General features: G+C 47.0%; 1 protein-coding gene across 1 annotated transcript in view; it reads right to left on the bottom strand.

The window, feature by feature from the left end:
* MFSD11 (major facilitator superfamily domain containing 11) overlaps positions 1-26314 on the bottom strand; it is an 80446-nt gene that overhangs the window by 25661 nt on the left and 28471 nt on the right. The window contains exons 7-9 of the mRNA XM_088458223.1: positions 14282-14378; positions 14128-14186; positions 10754-10901 (exon numbers count right to left, since the gene is read on the bottom strand). Coding sequence (XP_088314349.1) covers positions 10754-10901; positions 14128-14186; positions 14282-14378 — 304 coding nt within the window. The remainder of the gene's footprint in view (positions 1-10753; positions 10902-14127; positions 14187-14281; positions 14379-26314) is intronic.

Raw genomic sequence — 26314 nt, 5'->3', positions numbered from 1 at the left:
GAGGTTTTTTATTTTAGATATTAGTAGATAAGCCCCTTATCTTCAATTGACGTTACAACACAATGGGTCCATGTGTGTATCTTGTACAGATTATGTTCCAGGCTGGGACACATTCTATTATCTGTTAGCAGAGAATTCTGGTAGCAGTCCCAAAGTGGAACGTAATGGCACTTCTTGATTAGAAGCTTTATAGTATAAATGTGCGTTCCAGGTTGAAACACATTACATAATTTCCATCTTACGTCCAGGAATGCTGGAACCCACTTATAGAACTCAGAGGATAATTATATTCCCACCACGGCCCTACCTGTGTGGAGTTTGTATATTCTCCCTGTGCTTGCGTGGGTTTCCTCCGGGTGCTCCGGTTTCCTCCCACACTCCAAAAATATACTGCTAGGTTAATTGGCTCCCAACACATATTAACCCTAGTGTGTATGTGTGCGTGCATGTGATAGGGAACATAGATTGTAAGCTCCACTGGGGCAGGGACTGATGTGAATGGTGAAATATTCTCTGTAAAGCGCTGCGGAATATGTGTGCGCTATATAAATAACTGATAATAAATTAATAAATAAATTTTAGGAAATTTTAAGTCAGCCCTGCTCTTTTATGGTGGTGGTCCTGAAAAAGATCCTTTCAAAAGGGACTGAAAGGTCGCCCTACTAATGTTTTGTTCAATCTCTAAATTAAATATACATATGCAATCTATTGTAGATTACATATATACAGGTATATCTTTATACTTGCATTACCTTCACAAAAAGAAAAAACAAACAAACACAAAATACAATACAAAAGAAACACCCTCAGGAACCTCCCAACGTTCACTCTATTACAAACAATATATGATAAATAACCTGTGCAACTGTATTCAATTGCCATTCATTAGCATATGCATACAAGTTCATTTATTTAGGTGTCTACGTTTGGCGTGTCCTTGTGTGTTTAGTCTTATTTACTTCAGATCACCATTTTGTGCCAATGCATCGCATAATGTTCAATGCGGTTATATTTTCCCTGTTTCCGTTTCTAATTTGGCTTGTTAATTTCCGTGCAGAATATCTCACAATATTTTTATATTAAAACTGCAGAAGAGTAATTTAACTTTATGGATATTATTGGTAACTAGTCAGTAAGGGGATATTCACAGAATGTGAATGAAAGATAGGATTTGTGGTGCACTCTAGGATAATTAGCTAAAACAAAATTTAATGAATGACATTTGAAAATTGCAAAAATACTCAAACATGTAAAACATACAGTACATAGCATTAGCTAGCAAAAATTTCAAGCTTATTTATAGCTTTGCATAGGCGACATTGCTGTAATCACCAGCTCCCGTCACCGGGTGCAGGCCAGGCCCCCTCCGCATGACATCAGCTATAAATCTCCTTTAAACATTCCAAAAGAAAGTTGTGTACTATTACTAATGCTGGTCACTCTAACCAGGATTAAATATCCCACATAATATAACGGTGTGAATTGTAGTGGAGAAAAAGACATCCAGGTGCTGGGATGGCTCTTGCCTCTGCTGTCGATCTGTTTGCCCAAGAAGTGGACAGGTGATGAGAGGATAGTGAGATCAGCACAGAAAAGAGGCACAAAAGACATGCATTGTTAGTCACCCCTGTTGTAGTATTATATTGTAAGGGATGATCAAACCGGTTCTCCAAATGGAGCGTGAAATATTTCTGACTGGAAGAGGATAGTCCCTGTGAGGGTGTTGGTGCGGCAGGAGGTATCTCAGACTCATGTGATTTTCCCAGAAGCAGTGTTTGGTGCTGCATAACTCCTGCGTGATGACGCAGTATTCCAATCCTCGGTATTACGGGTTTCAAAACACACTATGGTTTTTGCCAGGGGCCAATGGGATTCAGGTTGCATTTTCTGGTCCTCTCAGGTTCTGCCAGCTGCTCGTAGCATAGATGGGAGTCCCATGATGCAGTTGGTCTTAGTCACGGATAGGCTGCGAGCGCACTGCATGGTGACATTATCACTGTGTGTGTAGCGCACTCCCAGCCAATCAGTGACTGAGAGCAGCCACATCCCAGTACTCCAGTCCTTGTACTGCAGCTTTGCCTGGGAGATGACCAGCCAACAAGCGAAACCCCTTCTGAGTGCCTCTATGTGAGTAAGGTAAGTGAAAGAGGAGCAGGGAGGAGAGCGAGAGATGTCAGAGGGAGACAAGGGAGAAGGAAAGCAGGGGGTGGGGGAAAGAAGGATATCAGGTGGCACATGGGGGCAAAGGATAGCATGAAGGATAAAATGGGGGGGTGGATGGCAGAGAGGAAAGGGTGGGTGGATGGCAACCAAGGACAGGAGGGGGAGATGGATGGCCGAGAACACAGGAGGGGGAGATGGATGGCAGAGGAGAGAGGGGAACAGGAGAGAGGGGAACAGATGGCAGAAAGGACAGTAGGGGGAGATTGAGAGCAGGGAAGACTGGGGTGGAAAAGAAAAATATAAATGTAAAAGATATAATGCTTTTATTATCCCTTTCTTCTTTGGGATCCATAGGGATCCACAGGGATACCATGGAGATATTATGGTTGGAAGACCACTCGCCAAACAGTTAAAGCTTTGGCTCCCAGAATGCCCAGGGTCCTCCTCCATATTACCCCGCCCCTAGCCATAGGACTTCAGTTTGTTCATTTGGTGTGGCAGGATTCAGACGCACCTTTTGTACAGTGGACACCTTAGGCAGTCCTAAGCTTTCATTTTATGATTTATTTTACTTCATGTTTTCTTGCGTTGGCAGTACTAAGCGTCTGTATTAAGATGCACGGGCTGCGACTCCATCTACCTCCGTCGGGCCGCAACATCAGTAATTGTGCTGGTGATTTCGGCAGGTCGTGGCTGAGCTTAGCTAGCAGCAATGCTGCGACCTGGACTGCACTGGATGCTCGGATATGTCAGGTAAGGAGATTCCTCGCTTGCGGGGAATTGCGTGCGGCAGTCCTTGCTTCTTGTGTAGAGACGCAAAAGAAGTCGTTGCTGTAAGTACCAGGGATTGTCCGCATCCTTACTACACCAGCCGGGGCCTTATCGTCAGACGCCGGGGATCAGCAGCAGATGCATATCTGCTGCCACGAGGCCAGCGTACCTGGTTGGTTAATGCAGCTTTAAGGAGGTAGGTGCTCCCCCGGCAGCTCCTCCCCCGACCCAGACGCAGTCCTGATAAATAGGTTTTGCACGCCTGGCTTGCTCCACCTACCTTCCACGTGTTTGAGACGCTCACGGTCCATGGAATGCACCAGGTAGCTGCTGGTCTCAGGAAGGTCTGGGTCAGTCTCCCTGTTTACCTCTCCTTTGTTTAAAGTATACGGTGCTCTATATCCTACTATTACTTTGCGTTGCTGTAGTTGATTTTGAGCCCATTATAATTATATTGCATATGCATTGTATGTGACTGTTGCTGCTAGCTGCTGACCGACTATGATTTCTCTCTGTCAATTAGAACTGTCACTATTACTTCTTTCTGAGTGCTTCACATTCATTTACAATTTGTGAAGGCTGTCACATTACTTTGCGATTGTTGCCTTTACTTTAAACTTGTCTAAAAATAAAGGGAAGCAACTCATAGTAAGAAGCCTCCAATGTTTAATCACCACCGAAAGGTGGTCAAAATGGTATTTCCTGAGTCTGAACAGCTCACTGAGCTTATTGAGGAGGCATAGGGAAACCCTGATAAGCAATTTTATGTTGATAAGAGAATAAAATCATTGTACCCATTAACACCTTCGGTATGCGCTAAGTGGGAGGTGTCTCCTACTGTGGATGCTCATGTAACACATCTGATCAAAAAAGGCTACATTGCCTGTTCCATCAGCTTCTCATCTGAAGGATTCCGCAGATAAAAAAAGATTGAAGATTGTCTTAAGACGATTTTTTCATCATCTGGAGCGGTTACCCGTCCGGCTATAGCTGGAGCCTTGGTAGCTAAAGCAGTTGAAGAATGGATTGGGGCATTGGAAAATTCCCTACCAAATGCTACCAGAAAACAGATGATGAATATCTCCCATATACAGGAAGCAGCTTCGTATCTGGGAGGAGCTGCAGTGGATGTTGGAATCTTAGCTTCTAAGGCATCAGCAGCATCCATAGTTGCACGTAATACTCTGTGGTTAAGGTCTTGGAAAGCTGATACAGCATCAAAAAGGGCGCTGGAAGTCTTACCTTTTTATGGAAAGATACTCTTTGGAGCTGAGCTGGATAAAAAGCTCTACTCTGGCAGCTTCAAAGACAGCAGGTCTGCCAACTATGTCATATAGTAAAACTAAGTAAGTCTCTTTTCAGTCTTTTCGTCCTCAGTGGAAAACCAAAAGACAGACTTCTTCCAAGCCAAATAGTTTTCGTAAGTCAAAACGACAAACTAAGGGGTCTGGCCAGACAAGACGTTCAGCTTATAGGTCAGACAATAAGCCCTCGGCCTGATGGAGTGGGCTTCCTCCTGGGGGATCCCAGGGTGGGGGGCTGACTTCCTCAGTTTGCGGATTGTTGGCATCAAACAACTACAGATGCCTGGGTCCGAGAAGTGGTCTCTCAGGGGTATGCCCTCACTTTCAGGAGACACCTCCACCAGAGGTTTTTGTGAGCAGGGCCTTGGCTTTTCAGGAAGCAATTCACACCCTGCTGCAGGCATGGATGATATCTCCAGTCCCTATTTCTCAACAGGTAAGGGGTTATTATTCAAATCCATTTCTAAAAACCCTGTACAGGTTTATCCATGTTCCCAAATTTCGCATGGAAACTCTCCGGTCAATTATTTTGGCTATGGAGCAGGGAGATTACATAGTTTCCCTGGATATTCAGGATGCATATCTGCATGTTCCAAATATCCCATCAGCAATTTTTAAGGTTTGCTGTCCTTCAGCAACATTACTATTTTCAGGCTCTACCGTTTGGCCTTTCTGCAGCTACCCGGGTAATCACCAACGTAATGGCGGTCATGACAGCCTCTCTCAGGCGTCAAGGAGTCAAAATACTGCCATATCTGGACGACCTTCTGATATTGGCACAGACTCCGGGGGTGTTGTAACAACATCTTCAGCTGACCATAGTCTGCCTACAAAGGCACGACTGGATCATCAATTGGAAGAAATCATCACTTTCTCCAACACAGCAGATGATTCATCTGGGAGCGTTGCTAGATTCTCAGGCACAAAGGGTGTTTCTGCCAGAGGACAAGATAGTGGCATTCTCAATGCGGATACACAAGCTGATACTCTTTGCCTGCGTATCTATTCTGTCAGCAATGCAGATGCTGGGATCAATGGTATCGAGCTTTGACATGGTGGGCTATGCTCAGTTCCATTCCAGGCCTCTGCAAAGGTTGATTCTCTCCAGGTGGAACGGACAGTATCATTCAATACGGTCCCAGATGATCTTTCTCACCTCAAGGGTTAGTCACTCCCTCTTGTGTTGGCTAAAAAAGGGTGCTCATTCTGGATTCCAAATTGGGTGCTCCTCACCACGGATGCCAGTCTTCACGGATGGGGGGCAGTGACAGGTCATCACACCTTTCAGGGGAGATGGACAGATCAAGAAAGTAATCTGCCAATAAACATTCTGGAACTGCGAGCAGTATACAAAGCATTTGTCAGGGCACAGGACCTGCTTCAGGGCAGGCCTGTCCAGATTCAGTCTGACAACGCGACGACAGTTGCCTACCTCAAACATCAAGGAGGCACAAGAAGTCATGCGGCCATGAAGAAGTGACAAAGGTTCTCATTTGGGCAGAACGTCATCTTCCGGCCATCTCGGTAATAATCATTACGGGAATACTCAATTGGGAAGCAGAGTTCCTAAGTCGCAGAACAAACGTCGGAGAGTGGTCTCTATCCGGGAGTGTTTTAGCTCCTGGTAAACAAATGGGGTCTACCAGAGATAGATCTCATGGCATCACGCCACAACCACAAGGTCCCCAGGTACAGGTCCAGAGACCCATCAGTAGCCTTTGTGGACGCACTGGCAGTAAGATGGGACTTCAGGTTGGCGTATCTCTTTCCTCCAATTTCCCTGCTTCCAAGAGTTCTCAGGAAATTCAAGCAGGAAGGCAGAACAGTAATACTGGTGGCTCAAGCTTGGCCCAGACATCATTGGTTCACTGACATACAGAATTTGTCAGTAGACAGTCCGTATCCTCTTCTTATGTGGCAGGATCTGCTAACGCAAGGTTCCTGCCGACATCCGGACTTGCCCCGTCTAGCTTTGGGTTTTCCAGTTTGGTTATTCAGACAATGCTTAGGGCAAGGAAGTCTGCTTCTGCCAGGGTTTGGCATTCCTTTGGTCAATGGTGTTCCCATAAGGATTATGGGCCTGATTCAGAGCCGGACGCTATTTGCGCTCGCTCGTTCTGAAAAAAGGGGTGGCTATTCAAATGAACCGTTCGCTCTTTGCGGTCTGTTCACGCCTCTATGTCTGAACGAGCGAACAAAACTTGCGGTCGTTTTTTGGGAAACTACGCCCCCTGGCCGCTCGCATCCTACGTCATGTCCGCTATTTATTAGATTAATCGAGTACATCGACCAGCGTATGAACTGCTCGCTATTCTTGTGGTTGGTTTTTCCTACCGCAATCTTGCGAGCAGTTCTGACTATAAAATAACCCAGTGACGTGGCCAATGACGCTGCTGTATTAATTATGCACACCCATAAAACGCCCGTTTTGACCTTTAAGCACGCCTGCGTTCGGATCTCCACTCCCCGTTTTCAAGCACCTTCCCCTGTTACCACCCACATACGCCTCCTCCTGTCACTCAAAATAGCAGGCATTCGCTATTTAGCGAACAAACGATTTTCGGCCGCACTGACTGGTTCGCGCATGCGTATTACGATCCGTACGCATGCGCAGTTGTGCAAACATCGCTCGGAACGAACGAGCGGCCGCTTACGAGCGGCTCTGAATCAGGCCCTATGATCCTAAGGTATTCAGAATTTCCAGGATTCTGGCTTTTCTGCAGGCATGATTAGACATTGGTTTCAGTCTGGCTACACTACTTTAAGAGTGCAGGTGTCTGCACTATCAGTCTGGTTCCAGAAGAAGATTGCATCATTACCAGATGTTAGAATTTTTTTCAAAGGAGTTCCACGGGTTCACCCACCTTTTGTTCCACCGGTAGCACCGTGGGATTTGTCTTTGGTTCTTAAGGGGTTACAGGCATCACCGTTTGAACCTTTAGACTCTGCAGATTTGAAGTGGTTGACAGCAAAGACAATATTTCTTCTTGCTATCTCATCTGCTCCCAGAGTCTCGGATTTGGCAGCGCTCTCTTGTCGCTTCCCATTTTTGATTTTTCACCAGGATAAAGCTGTTCTTCGTACAAGGGAGGATTACCTTCCTATGGTAGTGTCCCGTTTTCATATGAATGAAGAAATTGCTGTTCCACATTTTCAGGCTCCAGACCTTTCTATAGGTGAAGCTTCCCTTGATGTAGTTCGTACTCTCTGTATTTATGTGGCGCGTACGTATTCTGTTAGAAAATCAGATTCTCTTTTTGTATTATATGGTTTTCACAAACGAGGATGGCCAGCTAGTAAACAGACTCTGGTGAGATGGCTACGCATGACTATCTCCCAGGTGTATAACACAGGCTGATCTTTCTGTCGCAAGCACAGTGACAGCGCATTCTACTCTGTATGTAGGGCCATCGTGGGCATTCAGTCGTGGTGCCTCTGCTGAACAATTATGCAAGGCTGCCACGTGGTCTTCAGTCCACACTTTTCTTAGGTTCTATGCCTTTGATACTTTTGCCTCTCAGGATGCTTCCATTGGGCGACGAGTTCTCCTTTCTGCTCAGGAGTGTCCCCCACCCTGGGGGAAATGCTCTTGGACGCCCCCATGGTATCCCTATGGACCCCGAAGAAGAAATATAGAGTTATGGTAGACTTACCTAGATAACTCCTTTTCTTTGAGGTCCATAGGGTCCACAGGACACCCACCCTGACGCACCTGGCTTCATTGGGTGTTTTTCTGTCGGTCACAGATTCCCTCATCTTGTGTAAGAGTGTTTCTGGTGTACGAGTGTTCTTCCACCTCCTCTTTCCTTCTCCTGCCTTACGCTAACTAAACTGAAGTTCTATGGCTAGGTGCGGGGTATATATGGAGGAGGCCCTGGGGCATTCTGGGAGCCAAAACATTAACTGTTTGGTGCCTGGTCTTCCAACCATAATATCCTCATGGTATCCCTGTGAACCCTATGGACCTCGAAGAAACGGAGTTATCTAGGTATTGGTGGGTACACACAGGGCAATATTACTGAGCGACTGCACGATTACGACATTGTAATCGTGCAGTCGCTCAGTAATCGTGCACTTTTATGTCGGAAACGACCAGCGATGCGCACTCCCGCTGGTCGTTTCTCACATTGTCCATCGTCTGAACATGCAGCACAATCTGACGACAACGACAGATTGGCATGTTCAGGAATGATGGACAGTGCCTGCACTGAACGACTGATTGTTCAGTGCAAACACTACAGGGGATCAGGAACGACGGTACGATTAAGATGTCGTAATCGTACTGTCTTTCCTGATCGCCTAGTGTGTACGCACCTTAAGTCTACGATAACTCTATATTTTTCCATCATTTCTAATCCCGAGATTGGAGCCTGGTAATCCTGAGATTTGCATATAATTTCAGGACTGGAATCCCTAGTGATGACATGCATTTGTCCTTGGCTTGCTCACATCACAGCCTGGCGTGCCCACCTCCCATCCCTTCATAAAAGGATGTTCTAGGCTGTATGTGTCAATCACAATGAGGGTGCTATTAAAACTTTTTGAATAGATAAGATAGTAATTCATGCCGCTATATATTGTACCAGTACCATGGGATATTGATAGATGATTAAAAAGGCAATAATATGCACTTGTGAAAACAAATAATTTTCTGATCAGAGAAATTAAATCATAAGTGAAAGGATAATGATATATGCTTTAACAAGCAGGATAAAACTATTGGGTGGAAGCATATTATTTTATACCGCAATCTCTCACAGCAATACTATAAGATTTTAGCAGATAAATCTAAAAACGGCAAATACAGTACTGTGCAAAAGTAAGAATGCTTTCAAAAAGTGTTATAGTTTATTTTTATCAATTATCAAAATGCAAAGTGAATGAACAGAAGAGGAATCTAAATCAAATCAATATTTTGTGTGACCACCCTTTGCCTTCAAAACAGTTCTTAATTACATTGGCTGTATGTTTGGGGGTCGATATCCTGCTGCAGAATAAATTTGGAGCCAATCAGATGCCATCCTGATGTTATTGCATGATGGATAAGTACCTGCCTGTAATTCTCAGCTATGAGGACACCATTAATCCTGACCAAATCCCCAACTCCATTTGCTGTAATGCAGCCCCAAATTTGCAAGAAACCTCCACCATGTTTCACTGTTGCCTGCAGACACTCATTATTGTACCGCTCTCCAGCCCTTCGGCTCAGAACTGGCAGAAACCAGTGGGACCCAGGTATACCCATCTACTGTTCAGAGAAGCCTGGCCAGAAGTGGTCTTCATGGAAGAATTGCATCCAAAAGCCATAACTTCGATGTGGAAACAAGGCCAAGCGACTCAACTATGCACAAAAGAAAAGTGGCAGCAGGTGCTCTGGACTGATGAGTCAAAAGTTGAAAGACTTGTCTGTAACAGAAAGAAGTTTGTTCACTGAAGGGCTGGAGAGCGGTACAATAGTGAGTGTCTGCAGGCAACAGTGAAGCATGGAGGAGGTTCCTTGCAAGTTTGGGGCTGCATTACAGCAAATGGAATTGGGGATTTGGTCAGGATTAATGGTGTCCTCAATGCTGAGAATTACAGGCAGGTACTTATCCTTCATGCAATAACATCAGGGTGGCGTCTGATTGACTCCAAATTTATTCTGCAGCAGGACAACCACCTTAAACTTACAGCCAATGTCATTAAAAACCATCTTCAGTGTAAAGAAGAACAAGGAGTCCTGGTGATGATATGGCCTCCACAGAGCCCTGATCTTAACATCATTGAGTCTGTCTGGGTTAGTTCTCCAAGATGTTTGGAACAACCTCCCTGCCAAGTTCCTTTAAAAACTGTGTGCAAGTGTACCTAGAAGAATTGAAGAATTGATGCTGTTTTGAAGGCAAAGGGTGGTCACACCAAATATCGATTTGACTTCGATTTCTCTTCCGCTCATTCACTACTTTGCATTTTGTTAATTGATTAACAAACGATTAACATTTCTATTTTTGAAAGCAGCATTTTTTCCACACCTGCCTAAAACTTTTGCACACTGTATATGGATTTATTATTAACATACAAGCATAAAGATTAGTGAGAGAAAAATGATATGTGCTATAATAAGTAGGATAATGAAATTAATTGTATATATATGGAGTACAGGATATGAAACATACCATCATTAACCTGTTGGTCAGAAATGACTAATATCATTACAGATCTCAGTAATATTTCGAGCTGCTCTTTGAGTCTGATAAATTGTGGATGGTCTCGTGTGCATCAAAGATCTTTAGAAATCATAACTAATCCCAATGATAATATAAAAGATATTATTTAGAAAAAACAATAAAGACAGGGGAATAAATATTAGTGGTTGCAAGGCTACTTTGAGTGGGTAATAGTCATAAAAGTGCTAAAGGATTTTGGCCTTTAAAAATGTATTCTATTTATTTTCCCCTCCATTATATTGTACACATGAAATTCATTGGAAAGCTGATCCTCCACAGCTGCAGACCAATAATATATTATAATACACTCACAAGTTCTCTTCCAGGACGTCAGAACTCGCATCCTCCTCCTCGTTCAGCTGTGACATGTCTGAAGTCGGAGTCCTGATGAGAAAAAACAGGACTGTCCCAACCAAGCTGATGACTGTGAGAGCTATAAACACCGTTCTGCGATCTCTTTCTATTTAAAAAAATAAATAAATAAAATACAGATTAAAAGCAAAGTTCTTATATTGGGACACTCACCTTAAACATTTCTCACTTATTCAGTGAAAAAACTGGTAGTTCGAAAAAGAATTTACATTGGCACATAAAATGGTACTTGTGTATGCAAGAACTGAGGCATTAATAATAATTGTAACTACACTGTAAACTGGATACACACTATACGATCTGTTGCGGACTGGAATAATATATTGTGTGGACTGTATAGTGTGTAAGCCCGATTGCGCATTCATGAGGGTCGTTCATCGCATCCTCCCATCTGCTGTGCTGCACAACAGATGGACGATGCTATGAACGACGTCATGCTGCTACATGCAGCATGTAACTATAATGTGCAGTTGTACACCGGATCGTGCAGTGTGTATGATATACATTACAACGCTTTGATCCATCAATGGGTACACACATCGTATAGCGTGTACCAAGGTTTACATTAGGTGTTTTTAAATACAATTCTCAAGTACCCCAAAAGGTGGTGATGTCTTTAATCATGCACAAGTGAGCTGTCTATTTTGCTGTGTCAGTAATTATCCCATCTGTTTCCACAGACAAACATGACCTGTTGTGGTACTTGAGGATTGTCCTACGTCTTCCTAAGAAAGTTATTTATCACACAGTATATATAGGTTACTAAAGGTCCCATTTACTTTTTAGCAAAATACCTTTCTTTGACATTTAAAATTGTGATTGAACCAAGAAAAAAAATTAAGAGATATGGTAAGAACATACCTTTGTTATCTCTCTTTTTACGAAGTCCATAGGGTCCACAGGGTGACATTAGGGGTATATGCATCCTGGGAGAAAAAGTTAACTGCATGGTGCTCGGATGACTCTGCCATACCTATACCCCCAAGGTCACCCTGTGGACCCCTATGGAAGGCCAGTTTCTACTTCAGAGTTTGTTTTTGTGTTAGGGCTCTAATTTAGGGGTCTATGGAGCCGATTCAGACCCGCTCGCTAGGATGCGATCGCTCGTAGCTGGCCGATAGTTGCAATCTGCGTATGCATCGTAATGCGTGTGCGCGAACACTCGGGAAGCAATCACTCGCTGCGCATAGACAGCCCAGAAGAGTGAGTGACTGGAGAAGCAGTGTGTGGGTGGTGACAGGGGCAATCCACTAGAAACAGGGGAGTGGAGGTGCAAATGCAGGTGTGCCTGAGTGTTTCAACGCCGTTTTAGAGGCGTGCATAATTAAAAGGCGGCGTCATAGTACACGTCACTTGGTTGTATTTCACACTGTAGTGATCGCAGTGCTTGCGGCAGGGTATAGTCAACCTCAAGCGCTGTGATCGCATCCGATGTACCAAATTTTTCATGCACTTCCAGGAGATGATGTGCGCAAGTGGGCATCTTAGGAATGACTGGTGGGCATCTGCATGCACAAAGTGATCGCACGCCAAGACATAGTGGGCATGCTAATGCCTTGCAATTGCCTGACTTACTGGGCGTGCGCTGGATTTACATAAGCAGGCTGCAAGTGAACACATCTAGCGAGCGGGTCTGAATCAGCTCCTATGTACTAAAGCTTGATGAGAGATAAAATGGTGAGAGAAAAAGTATTAAACAATCAGCTCCTGACTGTATTTTTTCAAACACAGCTTGTAAAATGTTAGAAGCTGATTGGTTGGTGCTTTGTCTCTCATGGTTTTCTCGCTCTCCAGTCTTTGATAAATGCCCCCATTAGTCAATATATTTTGTTTTTATTCCTAATTTTACAATTTTATTAGATTCACAAGCTATAACAAGATGAAAAAGTAACCAATGAGAGAGGACAATAACTAAAATTGGGTTACAAACAGAAGATGGTTACACAAAGTTGTATGCCAGGTTATGCAACAATAACAATAAAGAGGATGATAGTAGCCCCATGTAAACAAAATAACTAACCACTGAGAAGAGGGGCGAGAAAAAAAAATAGCAGAAAACAGTGAGAAGCTAGATGGATAGAGGGGCGCAAGAACATGTTATAAAGAGAAGACATTAGGAGAGGTGGGGGAGAGGAGAAGACGAAAAATTAATAGAGGTGGGAGGAGGTGAATTGAGAGGAAATAGTATGAATGACGATGCGGGCAGACCGACAGAAGTGAAAATCCCGACAGGGGATTTAGGTAAGTATAACTAACCCTACCCGGCCCCCTAACCCTCCCTTAGGGGTGCCTAACCCTAACCTCCCCTCCTAGTGCCTAAAACTAACCCCCCTTCCCCTAGCCTAACCCTAACCCTTCCAGGGGGGTGCCTAACCCTAAGTCCCCCCCGGGAGCCCCTAACCTCTACGGCTGTCCGCTCCCGCCTTACCTTCCTTCGGTATGCCCTGCGTCGAGCTCCTGGCATAGGTATAATGACAGGCGTTGAGATTTCGACACCTGTCATTAGTACCCTGCCGGGATTTGACAGTCGGGAAGCCGGCGGTCGGCATTTCGAACGTCGGCTTCCTGACTGCATCCCAGTTGAGGAAAGGGAAGGGGGTTTAAAGCAAGCTGATGTGGAGGGGGAAATGGTCAAGGTATGGATAGAAGACTAAACTATCAAGCAAGTACAGTAAGAGTTTTATTATGATATAAATAGCAGGGGGTCCAAACCAAATGAAACTTGGCTACTGCATTGTTTTGAAGACTGGTAATATAATCCATCTGTGCTACAAACCATTTCCTGTTCAACAATTCCTGATGGGAAGGAAGATCAGGTCGCTTCCAGTGGCGAGCCACTTAATATTTGGCAGCACAAGAAATATGCAGCATGAGATTATTAGCTATCTGGTGAACTGAGGCACAGAGCAAGAGGTTAACTCAAGAGAGGGGGACATCAAGGCCCATCACAGAGGTGACGAGAATTTCAACCATAGCCCAATATGAGGTACTTTTTGGGTATGACCACCAAATATGAAAAAACAAACCTTTGCGGCCACAGTTTCCAACATGGGTCAAAAGGCATTAGGATAAATTTGATGAAGGCGTTTTGGAACCAAGTACCCTCTGGTGAGTAATTTGTAGTAATTCTCGTTTATGGCTATGCCAGAGGTTCCCAAATGAGGTCCTCAAGGCTCCCCATTAGTTCAGGTTTTAGAGATATCAATACTTGACCACAGGGGACTTAATTGGTACATCAGTCAATTTGATTTAACCACCTGTGCTCAACCATCTCTAAAACCTGAACTGTTGGGGAGCCATACGACACAACATACCTGATATGTTGGCCTCTCCTTTCCATGCCACATAGATGTAGAGGTTTCCAAAAAGCATACTGTGAGAAAAGAGAAATCATTAGCACATTCTATTGTTAATGCTACCAACAAAAAGAATGCAAATTGGGAACAAAAAAAAAAAACACTTGTTTACCTGAATTGTAACAGTGCCCAGAATATCCCACTGTTCCTCCCAATGTTCTTGTCATCAGAATTTATAGTCAAACAGGTACCTTGAGCAGTCCAGAGCACTGACATAACAGCAAAAGTGACCATTAAACAAGACATAAATATAAAATAATTCCGCAGTCTAGATTTGCATCTCCCCCAAATGAAGAGAACTTACTGGTATTTGTATTGGGCTTTTAGCTTTGTAGCTGGCATGAGACACAAAACAAAAACAAGGTCATTGGGACCTGATAACACCTTTGTCTATTATAAAATACTGCTAGTTTTTACAATCATAACATTAGTGTTCGCTCATGTTTATTTTACAATATAATCCACTTATTTTAAGCTTAGGGCTATAAAATATATGCATATATTGCACATTTAGCCAACATAATAAGGCTAAAATTAAAGTTAGATACTTTATTAATAGCTTAATTTTCAAAATATACTTTATTTACTCCAACAGTACATGTAACCCAAATAAAAAAAATAAAAAAAAAGAAGTTCTGCTGAGCATTCCATTGGGAGATACCACAGACTCCACAAGAAGAGTGTCCCCTGGTGCCATGTACAATGCTTGCCTGCTGCATAAAGCAAGCAATCTCCAAAATTTGCCATACATGCTGCGATGCTACCACTTGGCCTGGAAAGCAAGCAATAGGAACACTGGGCCTGATTCAGACCCGGTCGCAAGCACTGAGCGCTCGCAACCGGGTCGATGGTGGCCCACAACGCATGCGCACGACGGAGCCGGTTCTGTCATGCGCATGACAAGCTAGCGACGGGCACTCAGTCGCTCCGGGTCTCGCACCAAAGGGGGCGAGCTGTCGATGTTGAGTGACAGCTCACCCCCTTTGGTGGCCTGGCCGGGGGGTGGCTGCCCAAACGGAGGCGTTCCCATGAGAACGCCTGCCGTTTGGTGACGGCCCCACTGACATCACAAGTGATGTCAGTGGAGAACTTCCGGCTCTGTTAGAGCCGAAAGCTCTCTGGGGCTTGCGATGAACGAGACCCTACCACAAGGGTCTCGTCGCAAGCCCGATGGTCACGATGGTCTTGACCATCGCGACCATCATCATGGCCGCTCGCTATAGCTGTGGGTGGCCGCTCCAAAAATAAAAAAGCCCGGCACTGATTCAGAACGAGCGCTCTGTCAGAGCAAGCGACTCTGAATCAGCCCCACTGTACAATTTGGCAATACATACATGGATGGCAAAACTTGCTGATCACCACTTCTAACATCACTAGGGCCTGTGCAGTTGGAAAATGAGCCCACTTATTATAATAGGATCATTAGAAGACATTCATCATTTTATGATATACACGTTTCATAATTAATCCAAATGCCTGATATCTGCTGCAAAACTGCAGTGTGTGTGGCCAGAATATACCATGGAATTGTCCTAGATCTCATACCCAGTGCCATTTTTTTCATTAAACTTATGAAGTAAACAAGTCTGAAAACAGAACTAATTTTTTTGTATTTCCCCATTATCACTCGCATTTAGGAGGATTTTTCTAAACACTCCTTGGTCCATTCCCTTAGTTACTGCAATGAACACATGGTCCAAACCCTGGTACCAACTATATACCAAAACACATTTGTATGTGTGGTGTAATGCCACAATATTCAAGATAAGGCACACAACAGAGATTGTGTGGAATTGACAAACAAATAATAAGAGTTATGGTAAGAACTTACCTTTGTTAGCTCTCTTTCTTCAAAGTCCATAGGCTCCACAGGGAGACCTTGGGGTGTAGGTGATGGATCTGGATCCCGGGCACCACACAGTTATTAGCTTCCCAGAATTAACTGGTCCATCCTCCCTATACCCCGCCCCCAAGCCAGAGGCACCTCAGTTTTAGTTGGTAAGTAGCCAAAGGCCGGAGGAGGAAAGAGAGAGAGAAGAAAGACTGGAACACTCAAGATTCACACTCACAAAAGAAGGAGACAGGAAACCGGTGACCAGTGAGATAGCCCATATGAAGCCAGGTGCGTCAGGGCAAGTGGCCTGCGGACCCTATGGACTAAAAAGAAAGAGTTAACAAAGGTAAGTTCTTACCATAACTCATTTTCTTCTTCAGGGTCCATAGGCTCCACAGGGAGGCCTTGGGGATGTCCCAAAGCAGTTATTTTAAGGGGCGGGGACGCTCCTGTGCTGAGAGGAGAATCTGGCTCCCCAAGAAAGCATCCTGAGAGGCGAAGGTATCAAAAGGCATAGAACCTTAGAAAGGTCTGGACAGAAGACCACGTGGCTGCCTTACACAGCTGAACAGCAGAGATGACACGGTGAGCTGCCCATGAGGGACCCACAGACCAAGTGGAATGAGCATTAACAGAAGCAGGAACAGGAAGGCCTTTCTGCTTGTAGGCCTCTGAGATAGTCATACGAAGCCATCTAGCCAATGTTTGCTTATTGGCTGGCCATCCCTTCTTGTGAAATCCGAAGAGCACGAACAAAAAGTCTGATTTCCGAAGGGAACTGGTACGGTCCACATAAATCTCGAGAGCACGGACCACATACAATGAGGCCTCACCGGACGAGAGGTCAGGTGATTGAAAGACCGGAACTATCATTTCCTGATTAATATGGAAATTAGAAACCACTTTAGGAAGTTACTCAAGGCGATTGCGAAGCACAGTCCTGTCCTAGTGAAATATCGGAAAGGTGGGACGAAAAGAGAGCGCCCCCAATTCCGACACCCTCCTGGCAGATGCAATAGCTAGAAGAAAATCTTAGCCGTTAACCACTTAAATTCCACCGAATCTCGTGGTTCAAAAGGAGGACCCTAGAGGTCCCGAAGAACTACTGCCAAATCCCAAAGGAGCCACAGGAGGGACAAAGGGAGGTTGAATCCGGAGAACACCCTGGAGAAAAGTGTGGATATCCGGAAGCAGAGCAATTCTGTGCTGGAATCACACAGATAGTGCAGAGACATGCACCTTCAGTGAGGCCAGGCATAGGCCTGGGTCCAATCCAGCTTGGAGGAATGTCAGTACTCTGGAAATAAGAAACACTTGTACGACACCACTGAATGTCAGTACTCTGGAAATAAGAAACACTTGTACGACACCACTGAAAATATGTATGCCACACTCTGTGGTAGATACTGGCGGAGGCAGGCTTACGCGTTCTAAGCATTGTGTTAATGACTGAGCTAGAGAATCCTTTGGGCCTTAGGAGTGATGTCTCAAGAGCCACGTCATCAAAGACAGATGATCCAGGTCTGGGTAAAGGCAAGTACCCTGAGACAACAGGTCCAGACGTTGAGGCAGCAGAAACGGAGTGTTGGTGGAGAGACTCCGAAGAGCCGAGTACCAATTACGTCTGGGCCAAGCTGGATCCACCAGCAGGACAGTGCCACCTCTGGGATACCCCATTTGTCCACTAGGAGTTGAAACACCTCTTGGTGAAGCGACCATTCCCCTGGACTCACGTCGTGACGGCTGAGGAAGTCCGCTTCCCAATTGAGAACTCCCAGAATGAACACTGCCGAATTGGCCGGGAGATGAGATTCTGCCCATGTCAGAATGCGTGACACTTCTGTCATTGCTGCCCGTCTTCGAGTGCCTCCTTGATGGTTGATGAAAGCCACTGTGGTGGCGTTGTCGGACTGAACCTGCACGGCTTTTCCATGAAGACTGTGTTTGGCCAAAATGAGGGCCCTTTACACAGCCCGAAGTTCCACTATGCTGATTGGAAGGATTGCTTCGACCACTGTCCAACAGCCCTGAAATGTAGTGCAGACCGGTCACTACGCCACAACCTCGGAGACTGGCATCCGTTGTTAGAAGTACCCAGTCCGAGATCCAAAAGGGGCGACCCTTGGTAAGTTGAGATGTCAGGAGCCACCAAGACAGAGGTAGACGCACCTCAGGAGAGAGCACCATGGTCTGAGCCTTGATCCGGTGGGGTAATCCAAGCCACCTGGAGAGGATCAGCCCCTGCAGGGGTCTTGAATGGAACTGAGCATATTCCACCATGTGGAATATGGACACCATGGATCCTAGAACCTGCATCGCTGAGTGTACTGACACTCAGCAACTGCGAAGACACCTGCGCACTCACAGTTGCCGCGTGGAGATCTTTTCCCGGCGTTAGAAAGATTCTCTGCTGGTGAGAATCCAGAAGGGCTCCCAAATGAACCATTCTCTCTGAGGGAATTAGGGAGGAATTTACCCAATTGATCAACCACCAGTGTGCTTGTAGACAAGCGATTGTCAGGCGTAGGTGGTGTTGAAGTACCTCCGGAGAACCTGCCAGAAAGAGTAGGTCATCCAGGTATGGCAGGAGTCGTATACCCTGAATCCACGGATGGGCTGCCATGACAGCCATAACTTTGGTAAAGACCCTTGGAGCCATGGATAGACCAAAGGGCAGTGCCAAAAACTGGAAGGGTTGGTGCAGAATAGCAAACTGTAGATAACGCTGGTTAGAAGGCGTTATGGGGATATGCAGGTAAGCATCCTGAATGTCCAGGGATACCATGTAATCCCCAGGTTCCATAGCCAGTATGATGGAACGTAAAGTTTCCATCCTGAACTGGGCAGCCTGAGGAACTTGTTCAGAGATTTGAGGTTGAGCATAGGTGAGACCCATTCGGCTTCTGAGCCAGAAGAGTAGAATAATAACCAGTCCCTCATTGAGATAGCGGAACTGATACAATTACTCCTGCTTTCAGCAAGGACTATGGCTTCCTGGATCTTCAAGGCCTTGTTCTTGTCGGAAGGAGGGCTCGTGCACAAAAACTGATGGGGAGGTCTTCGATGGAATGAGAGGGCATACCCCTGAGAGACAACTTCTTTTACCCAAGCATCCTTGGTGGTGTGACACCAGCACTGGGCGAACTGAAGAGGTCGGCCTCCCACCCTGGGATCCCCCAGGGGAAGGCCCATCAGGCGGAGGGGTTATCCTCTGGCTTGGAAGTAGGGCGTCTGGCACTCCAGGCCTGTATCTTAGGCTTGGAGGTCGATTTGGTAGCTGATTGTCTAGGAAAAGACTGTCCCTTGGGCTTTCCCTGAGGACGAAAGGAACGAAAGGAAGAGGTTCTAGATTTTGAAGGCGCAGATGCTGATGGTAGAAATGCTGACTTAGATTTTGCCAGTATGTCCACTATCTTGTCTAGGTCCGGGCCAAACAATATCTCCCCATTGTAGGGCAAGGCCTCCTTGCCCTTCTTAGAGTCAGCATCCGCCCTCCAAGAGCGCAGCCACAGGGACCAGCGAGCAGACATGGCCGCGGCCGAGACTCTGGAAGACAGTAGACTGGCATCCAAAGCAGCCTCACCAATATAAGCAGCCGCATCTCTAATGTGGCCCATCGAAGACCTCTGAGCCTCAGAAGCCTCCTCGGTGAGGGAGGACTCCACAACATTGGCCCAGCCCTCAATTGCCTTAGCCACTGATGAGACGGCCATGGACGGGGGAGCAACAGCTCCTGAGAGAGACAGTAAATCGATTTTAGGCACATCTCCACCTTCCTATCTGTAGAATCCTTCAAGAAAGAAATGGAAGGCACAGGTAACGTACTACTTTTTATCAAGCGAGTAACATGAGAATCCACCGCAGGAGGCGATTCCCATTTCTTGCAATGAACCTCAGGGAATGGATAACATGAACCCAAACGCTTTTGTGGCCGTTTGTCTTACCAGGCAACTGCCAAGACTCAGCCATGTGGTCTACCAGCTGGTCAGAGAGGGGGAAAACTGCAGAACACCTTTACATGTTTAAACTGAGGGTGTTTAGATTTAGGTGCAGGTTCGTCATCTTCTATAACTAATATGGATCTGACCGCCCGCACCAAAGCTGGGACATTAATACTTGATTTAGGCTCTACCTCCTGTGGAGGGGAATCGGAGTCAGACGCATCATCCACCTCCCCATCGTCTGACGACATATCGGTCTCTGATAGTTGTGTAGACTGGGATGACAACACAGGGCGCTTAGATGCCTTCTTAGGCCTTTCATTCTGTAACATGGTCTGAAAGGCCAGAGAGGAAGATGCCAAACTTTGTACTGAATTAGATAAAACATCCACCCAGGGTGGCTGTACAACTTGTGGTAGTACCTGAAAGGGAAGGAGTCTGTTGTTGCACCGAAGGGGATTGCATGTACTGCGGTAAGCTCTGGTAGGGAGTGACAGTTTGTGGTACAGGAGTAGACTGTAAAAATTGCGGGATACCCTGAGAAGGAAGGATGGCTTATTGCGGTAACCCCATATGGGGATAAACGTCCGGGACCGCCAGGTGACCCGCAATGGAGGTCAGGACTTTTAGAGCAAAACGCCCAAGGGGGATCCTGTTCCAATGTTGGGGGGTTTGAGGGGCCGGGCAACTGATAGCACCTCACACATAACCCATCCTGAGTTAAATCCTTCTTACTCACACCTGCAGCACATAACTTGCAGAATAGCAGAGTGGGTGCAGTATTGTGCTCGATATCCTGGTCAGCCACCTCTGACTGACAATATAGAAATATACATATCTGTGGAAATATCAAGTAGCGCTATAGTGGTCTTGACTGACGCTAGGATTAGCTGTCAGTCAACGTATGCAACTCAGTGGTCCAACTAAAATATGGCACCGTGCTGCACACAACAGTATGTGACAGACTTCACAAATATTGTCAACTATATATGTGTGAGGTCCAAGAACCACCCTAACTACACCTGTATTAGGGCAGATAGTAAAAGGTAAGGATAGATATAAACTGACAGTAGGGAAAAAAGATACAGTCACATACAATGTAGAAATATGATATACTGCAAAATGGAACTACATTCAACTGCCCAGATTCAGTGTCTGGGAAGGCTATAGCGCTGTATACACTAATCCCAAGGGATGGGTACGCAGGGGGACTGGACCACACGCTGTCCTAGGACATCTGCGATGTACCATCCAAGAAAATGGTCGCCGGAGACCTCAGAGGGATCGTGGCCGCAGGAGGAAACAGCTCAGCAAAGCCAGATCTCAGAGGAAAGGCGCGCTGAGCTGAGGGGATGAGCCGCTAAAACAGGGAAGCAGTCTCCTCTGGCTGATGATTAAACTCTGGGACGCTGGTTCCCACACCAAAAATGTCCCTGGTGGTCTGGTGGTGCGCAGGGTATGGAGGCCTGTTTCCAAACTCAGCACCTCCGGTCTGTCCCCTGAGACCGGAGGTATGACTTCTAATACGCGGGTCACCGCAAGCCAGTGACTCGCCTTTCCTGTCCCCATGCGTCCAGCCGCAGTCTGGGTAATCCACGGGGACCGGCTAGCACAGACCCCAGGGTCCCGCCAAAATCCCCAGGTCAGTACTGGGGTTGCGCCGCCGGCGGGGTGACGGAGCGGCAGCGCAGACGTCCTATGGACAGTCTGTTGCTGCACGCTCTGCAGATAAAAGGAAAAACAAGAGATATGGTAAGAACTTACCTTTGTTATCTCTGTTTCTACGAAGTCCATAGGGTCCACAGGGTTGACCTTTGGGTAAAGCTGGATCGGGATCCACGGGCACCACATAGTTAAAGCTTTAGCTCCCAGGATGCACTGGGTCCATCCTCCTCTATACCCCGCCCCCGAGCCACAGGCACCTCAGTTGATAAGTAGCCAAGGCCGGAGGAGGAAAAACAGAGAGAAGGAAGACTGGAACACACAAGAACCATACTCACAGAAAGGGAGACGGGAAACCAGTGACCAGCCACATAGCCCATATGAAGACAGGTGCGTCAGGGCAGGAGCCCTGTGGACCCTATGGACTTCGTAGAAACAGAGATAAAAAAAGGTAAGTTCTTACCATCTCTCTTGTTTTCTACTTCAGGGTCCATAGGGTTGACCTAGGGGATGTCCCAAAGCAGTTCAACTAAGGGCGGGGAAGCTCCTGTGCTGAAAGGAGAATCCGGTGCCCGAAGGATGCATCCTGAGAGGCGAAGGTGTCAAACACATAGAACCTCAGAAAGGTCTGGATGGAAGACCACGTGGCCGCCTTACACAGCTGAACAGCCGAGGTGCCACGGCTAGCAGCCCACGAAGGACCCACAGACCGAGTAGAGCAAGCCTTAACAGAGGCCGGAACAGGCAAACCCTCCTGTGCATAAGCCTCACAAATAACCAAACGAAGCCAACGGGCCAAAGTTTGTTTGGTAGCAGGCCAACCCCTCGTGAAAACCAAAGAGGATGAACAAGGAATCCGACTTCCGAATGGAACTTGCCCTGTCCACATAAACTTTGAGAGCACGGACTACATCCTTAGAAGCCTCAAAAGCTGAGAGGTCCTGATTAATGTGGAACTTAGAAACCACTTTAGGGAGAAAACCCAGACGAGTGCGAAGCACCGCCCTGTCCTGGTGAAAAATCAGAAAAGAAGGACGACAGGAAAGCGCCCCCAATTCTGACACCCTCCTGGCCGAAGCAATCGCCAGAAGAAAAGCACTTTTAACCGTCAACCACTTGAGATCCACTGACACAAGAGGTTCAAATGGAGGACCATGGAGTGCCCAAAGTACCACCGCCAAATCCCAAGGAGCCACTGGGGGAACAAAGGGAGGCTGAATCCTGAGAACACCCTGGAAAAAGGTGCGGACATCAGGCAGAGTAGCTATCCTACGCTGGAACCACACAGACAGCGCAGACACCTGAACCTTCAAAGAAGCCAGGCGTAAGCCTAGGTTCAAACAAGACTGAAGCAACGCCAAAACTCCAGAAACACGAAACGCCTGAGGATCGTAGTTTCTGGACTCACACCACTGAAAATAAGTGTGCCACACTCTATGGTAAATATGGCGGAAGCAGGCTTGCTCGCCTGTAGCATAGTGCTGATGACTGAACTAGAAAAACCCTGGGACGTCTCAAGAGCCACGCCGTCAAAGACAGGCTACCCAAATCTGGGTAAAGGCAGGGCCCCTGAGACAACAGGTCCCGACGTGGAGGCAAAGGGAACGGAGCGTCGATGGAGAGGCTCCGAAGATCGGAGTACCAAGGACATCTGGGCCACGCCGGAGCCACCAGCAGAAGCGTGTGGCCTTCCTGTTTGAATTTCCGAAGGACCCGAGGCAGTAGGGATATCGGAGGGAATATATACGCCAGCTGAAATGTCCATTTCACTGATAGCACGTCCACCAGGCTTGCGCCTACGTCTCTTGTCCTGAACCCGTACACGGGCAGCTTGTGATTGTGATGGGAGGCCATGAGGTCCACCTCCGGCAGTCCCCACCTGTCCATGAGTAGTTGAAATACCTCTGGGTGAAGCGACCATTCCCCGAGATGCACGTCGTGACGGCTAAGGAAGTCCGCCTCCCAATTGAGGATTCCTGGAATGAAGACTGCTGAGATGGCCGGAAGGTGGCATCCCGCCCAAGACAGGATACGTGACACCTCTGACATCGCTACTCGACTGCGAGTCCCCCCTGATGGTTGATGTACACCACCGTGGTGGCGTTGTCGGACTGAACTTGCACGGCCCTTCCTTGAGGAGCGTGACCGGACAACTGGAAGGCCCTGTACACGGCCCGAAGTTCCAGATTGTTGATGGGCAAAACCACTTCCTCCACCATCCAACGGCCCTGAAGTGAAAGTAGACCAGTCACTGCACCCCAACCCCGGAGACTGGCATCTGTCGTGAGCAGAACCCAGTCCGGGGTCCAAAAGGGGCGATGTGATGTTGGAAGCTAGCAAGCAAGTGACAGGCGCACCTCTGGAGACAACACCAGTCCTGATCCGTGTGGTAACCCGTTCCATTTGGATAGAATCAGCCCCTGCAGGGGCCTGGAATGAAACTGGGCATACTTCACCATGTCGAATGTCGACACCAAACCCTCATTGCTGAGTGAACAGATACTCAGCAACTCTTCACGCAACTGCGCACCCGCAGTTGTAAGGAGGAAATCTTTTCAGGAGTCAGAAAGATCCTTTGCTGATGAGAATCCAGCAGGGCTCCCAAATGAACCATCCGTTGTGAAGGAATCAGGGAGGACTTTTTCCAGTTTACCAGTCATCTGTGCGCTTGCAGACAAGCGATCGTCAGGTGTAGATGTTGTAGAAGTACCTACGGAGAGCTTGCCAGCAAGAGGAGGTCGTCCAGATACAGCAGAAGCCAAACACCCAAGCTCCGAAGATGGGCAGCCATGACCGCCATCATTTTGGTGAATACCCTTGGAGCCGTGGAGAGGTCAAAAGGGCAGAGCCTGGAACTAGTAATGTTGACGCCGTATAGCAAACCTCAGATACCATTGGTGTGAAGGCGCTATAGGAACATGAAGGTAGGTCCATCCAGGGATACAAAGTAATCCCCAGGTTCCATAGCCAAAATGATGGAACGCAACGTTTCCATCCTGAATTTGGGTACTCTGAGGGACTTGTTCAGCTACATCAATTGAGGATAGGCCAATGAGACCCATTGGGTTTCTGTACCAGAAACAGAGTAGAATAGAAACGCGTTGAGAAGGCGGAATGGGAACAATGACCCCTGCTTTCAGCAAGGGCTCTATTGCCTCCTGAATCTGCAAGACCTCGGTCTTGTCCTGAGAGGGACTCATGCAAAATAACTGTTGGGGAGGTCTGTGATGAAAAGAGAGGGCGTACCCCTGAGAGACCACTTCTCGAACCCAGGCATCCGTGGTGGTGTTGTACCAACACTGGGCGAATTGAAGAAGTCGGCCTCCCACTCTGGGATCCCCCAGAGGGAGGCCCATACCATCAGGCAGAATGTTTATCCTCCGGCTTGGAAGAAGGGCGTCTAGCACTCCACGCTTGCTTCTTAGGTTTAGGGGCGGTTTTGGATGCAGACTGTCTCGGGAAGACTGTCCCTTGGACTTTCCCTGAGAACGAAAGGACCGAAATGCAGAGGTCTTAGCCTTAGAAGGCGCAGCTGCCGAAGGTAGAAAAGCTGACTTAGACTTAGCCAGAGTATCCACAATTTTGTCCAGGTCAGGTCAGGTTAGGCCTCCAGGCCTTTCTTGGAATCTGCATCAGTTCTCCAAGTGCGCAGCCACAAAACCGGCGAGCAGATACCGCTACGGCCGATACCCTGGAAGTCAGAAGACTGGCATCCAAAGATGCTTCTCCAATGTAGGAAGCGGCATCCCTCATCTGTCCCACTAAAGTTCTCTGCATCTCTGGAGCATCCTCAGGAAAGGTATCTTCCAGTACATTGGCCCAGCTCTCAATGGCTTTAGCCACCCAGGAGATGGCCATGGACGGACGGGCTACTGCCCCTGGGAGGGAATAAATTGATTTTAAACAAGCCTCCACTTTCCTGTCTGTGGGATTCTTTAGAGATGAAATGGACGGCATAGGTAAGGTAGCACTCTCGATTAAGCGTAACATGAGAATCTACCGCAGGCGGGGTTTCCCACTTTTTGCAATGACTTGCCGGAAACGGATAACTAGACATTAAACGTTTCTGTGGCTGGGACCTCTTACTAGGCGATTGCCAGGCCTCCGCCATATGATCAGTTAGCTGATCAGAAAGGTGAAAAGCAGCCGAAGTCACTTTTGTCTGTTTGAAATTTGAATACTTGGAGTTAGGGGCCGGTGCGTCCTCCTCTATATCAAGAATAGACCGCACTGCCCTTACCAATGCCGGTACATTAATGTAAGATCTAGTTTCCACCTCCCGGATAGGGGAATCCGAGTCAGAGTCTTCAGGCACCTGCCCCTCATCAGAGGACGCCTCAGAGTCTGATACTTGCGCAAATAGGGCGACACAATGACACAACAGGGCGTTTAGGCGCCTTCTGAGGCTTGTCACTTCGTAGCATAGTTTGAAAGGCCGAAGATGAGGCCGCCAAACTCTGAACTGAACTTGAGAGTACATCCACTCATGGTGGTTGGCCCTGAAAAGGAATGACGGACTGCTGCGTCACTGGAGGGGACTGAATATACATGGGTACCCCCGCATATGGAATAACAGCTTCAGACCCAGAGGGAGACTGCAAAAGATGCGGCATACCCTGAGAAAGGGGGATGGCTGGTTGGAGTAAACCCCCTAGGGGAGAGTGCATTCGGGACCGCCAGACGGTCCGCTATGGAAGCCAGCATCTGA

This window comes from Taudactylus pleione, unplaced genomic scaffold (assembly GCF_031769625.1).
Source record: "Taudactylus pleione unplaced genomic scaffold, aTauple2 ptg000817l, whole genome shotgun sequence".
NCBI classification, from domain to species: domain Eukaryota; kingdom Metazoa; phylum Chordata; class Amphibia; order Anura; family Myobatrachidae; genus Taudactylus; species Taudactylus pleione.
This window is presented reverse-complemented; position numbering and strand designations above follow the sequence as displayed.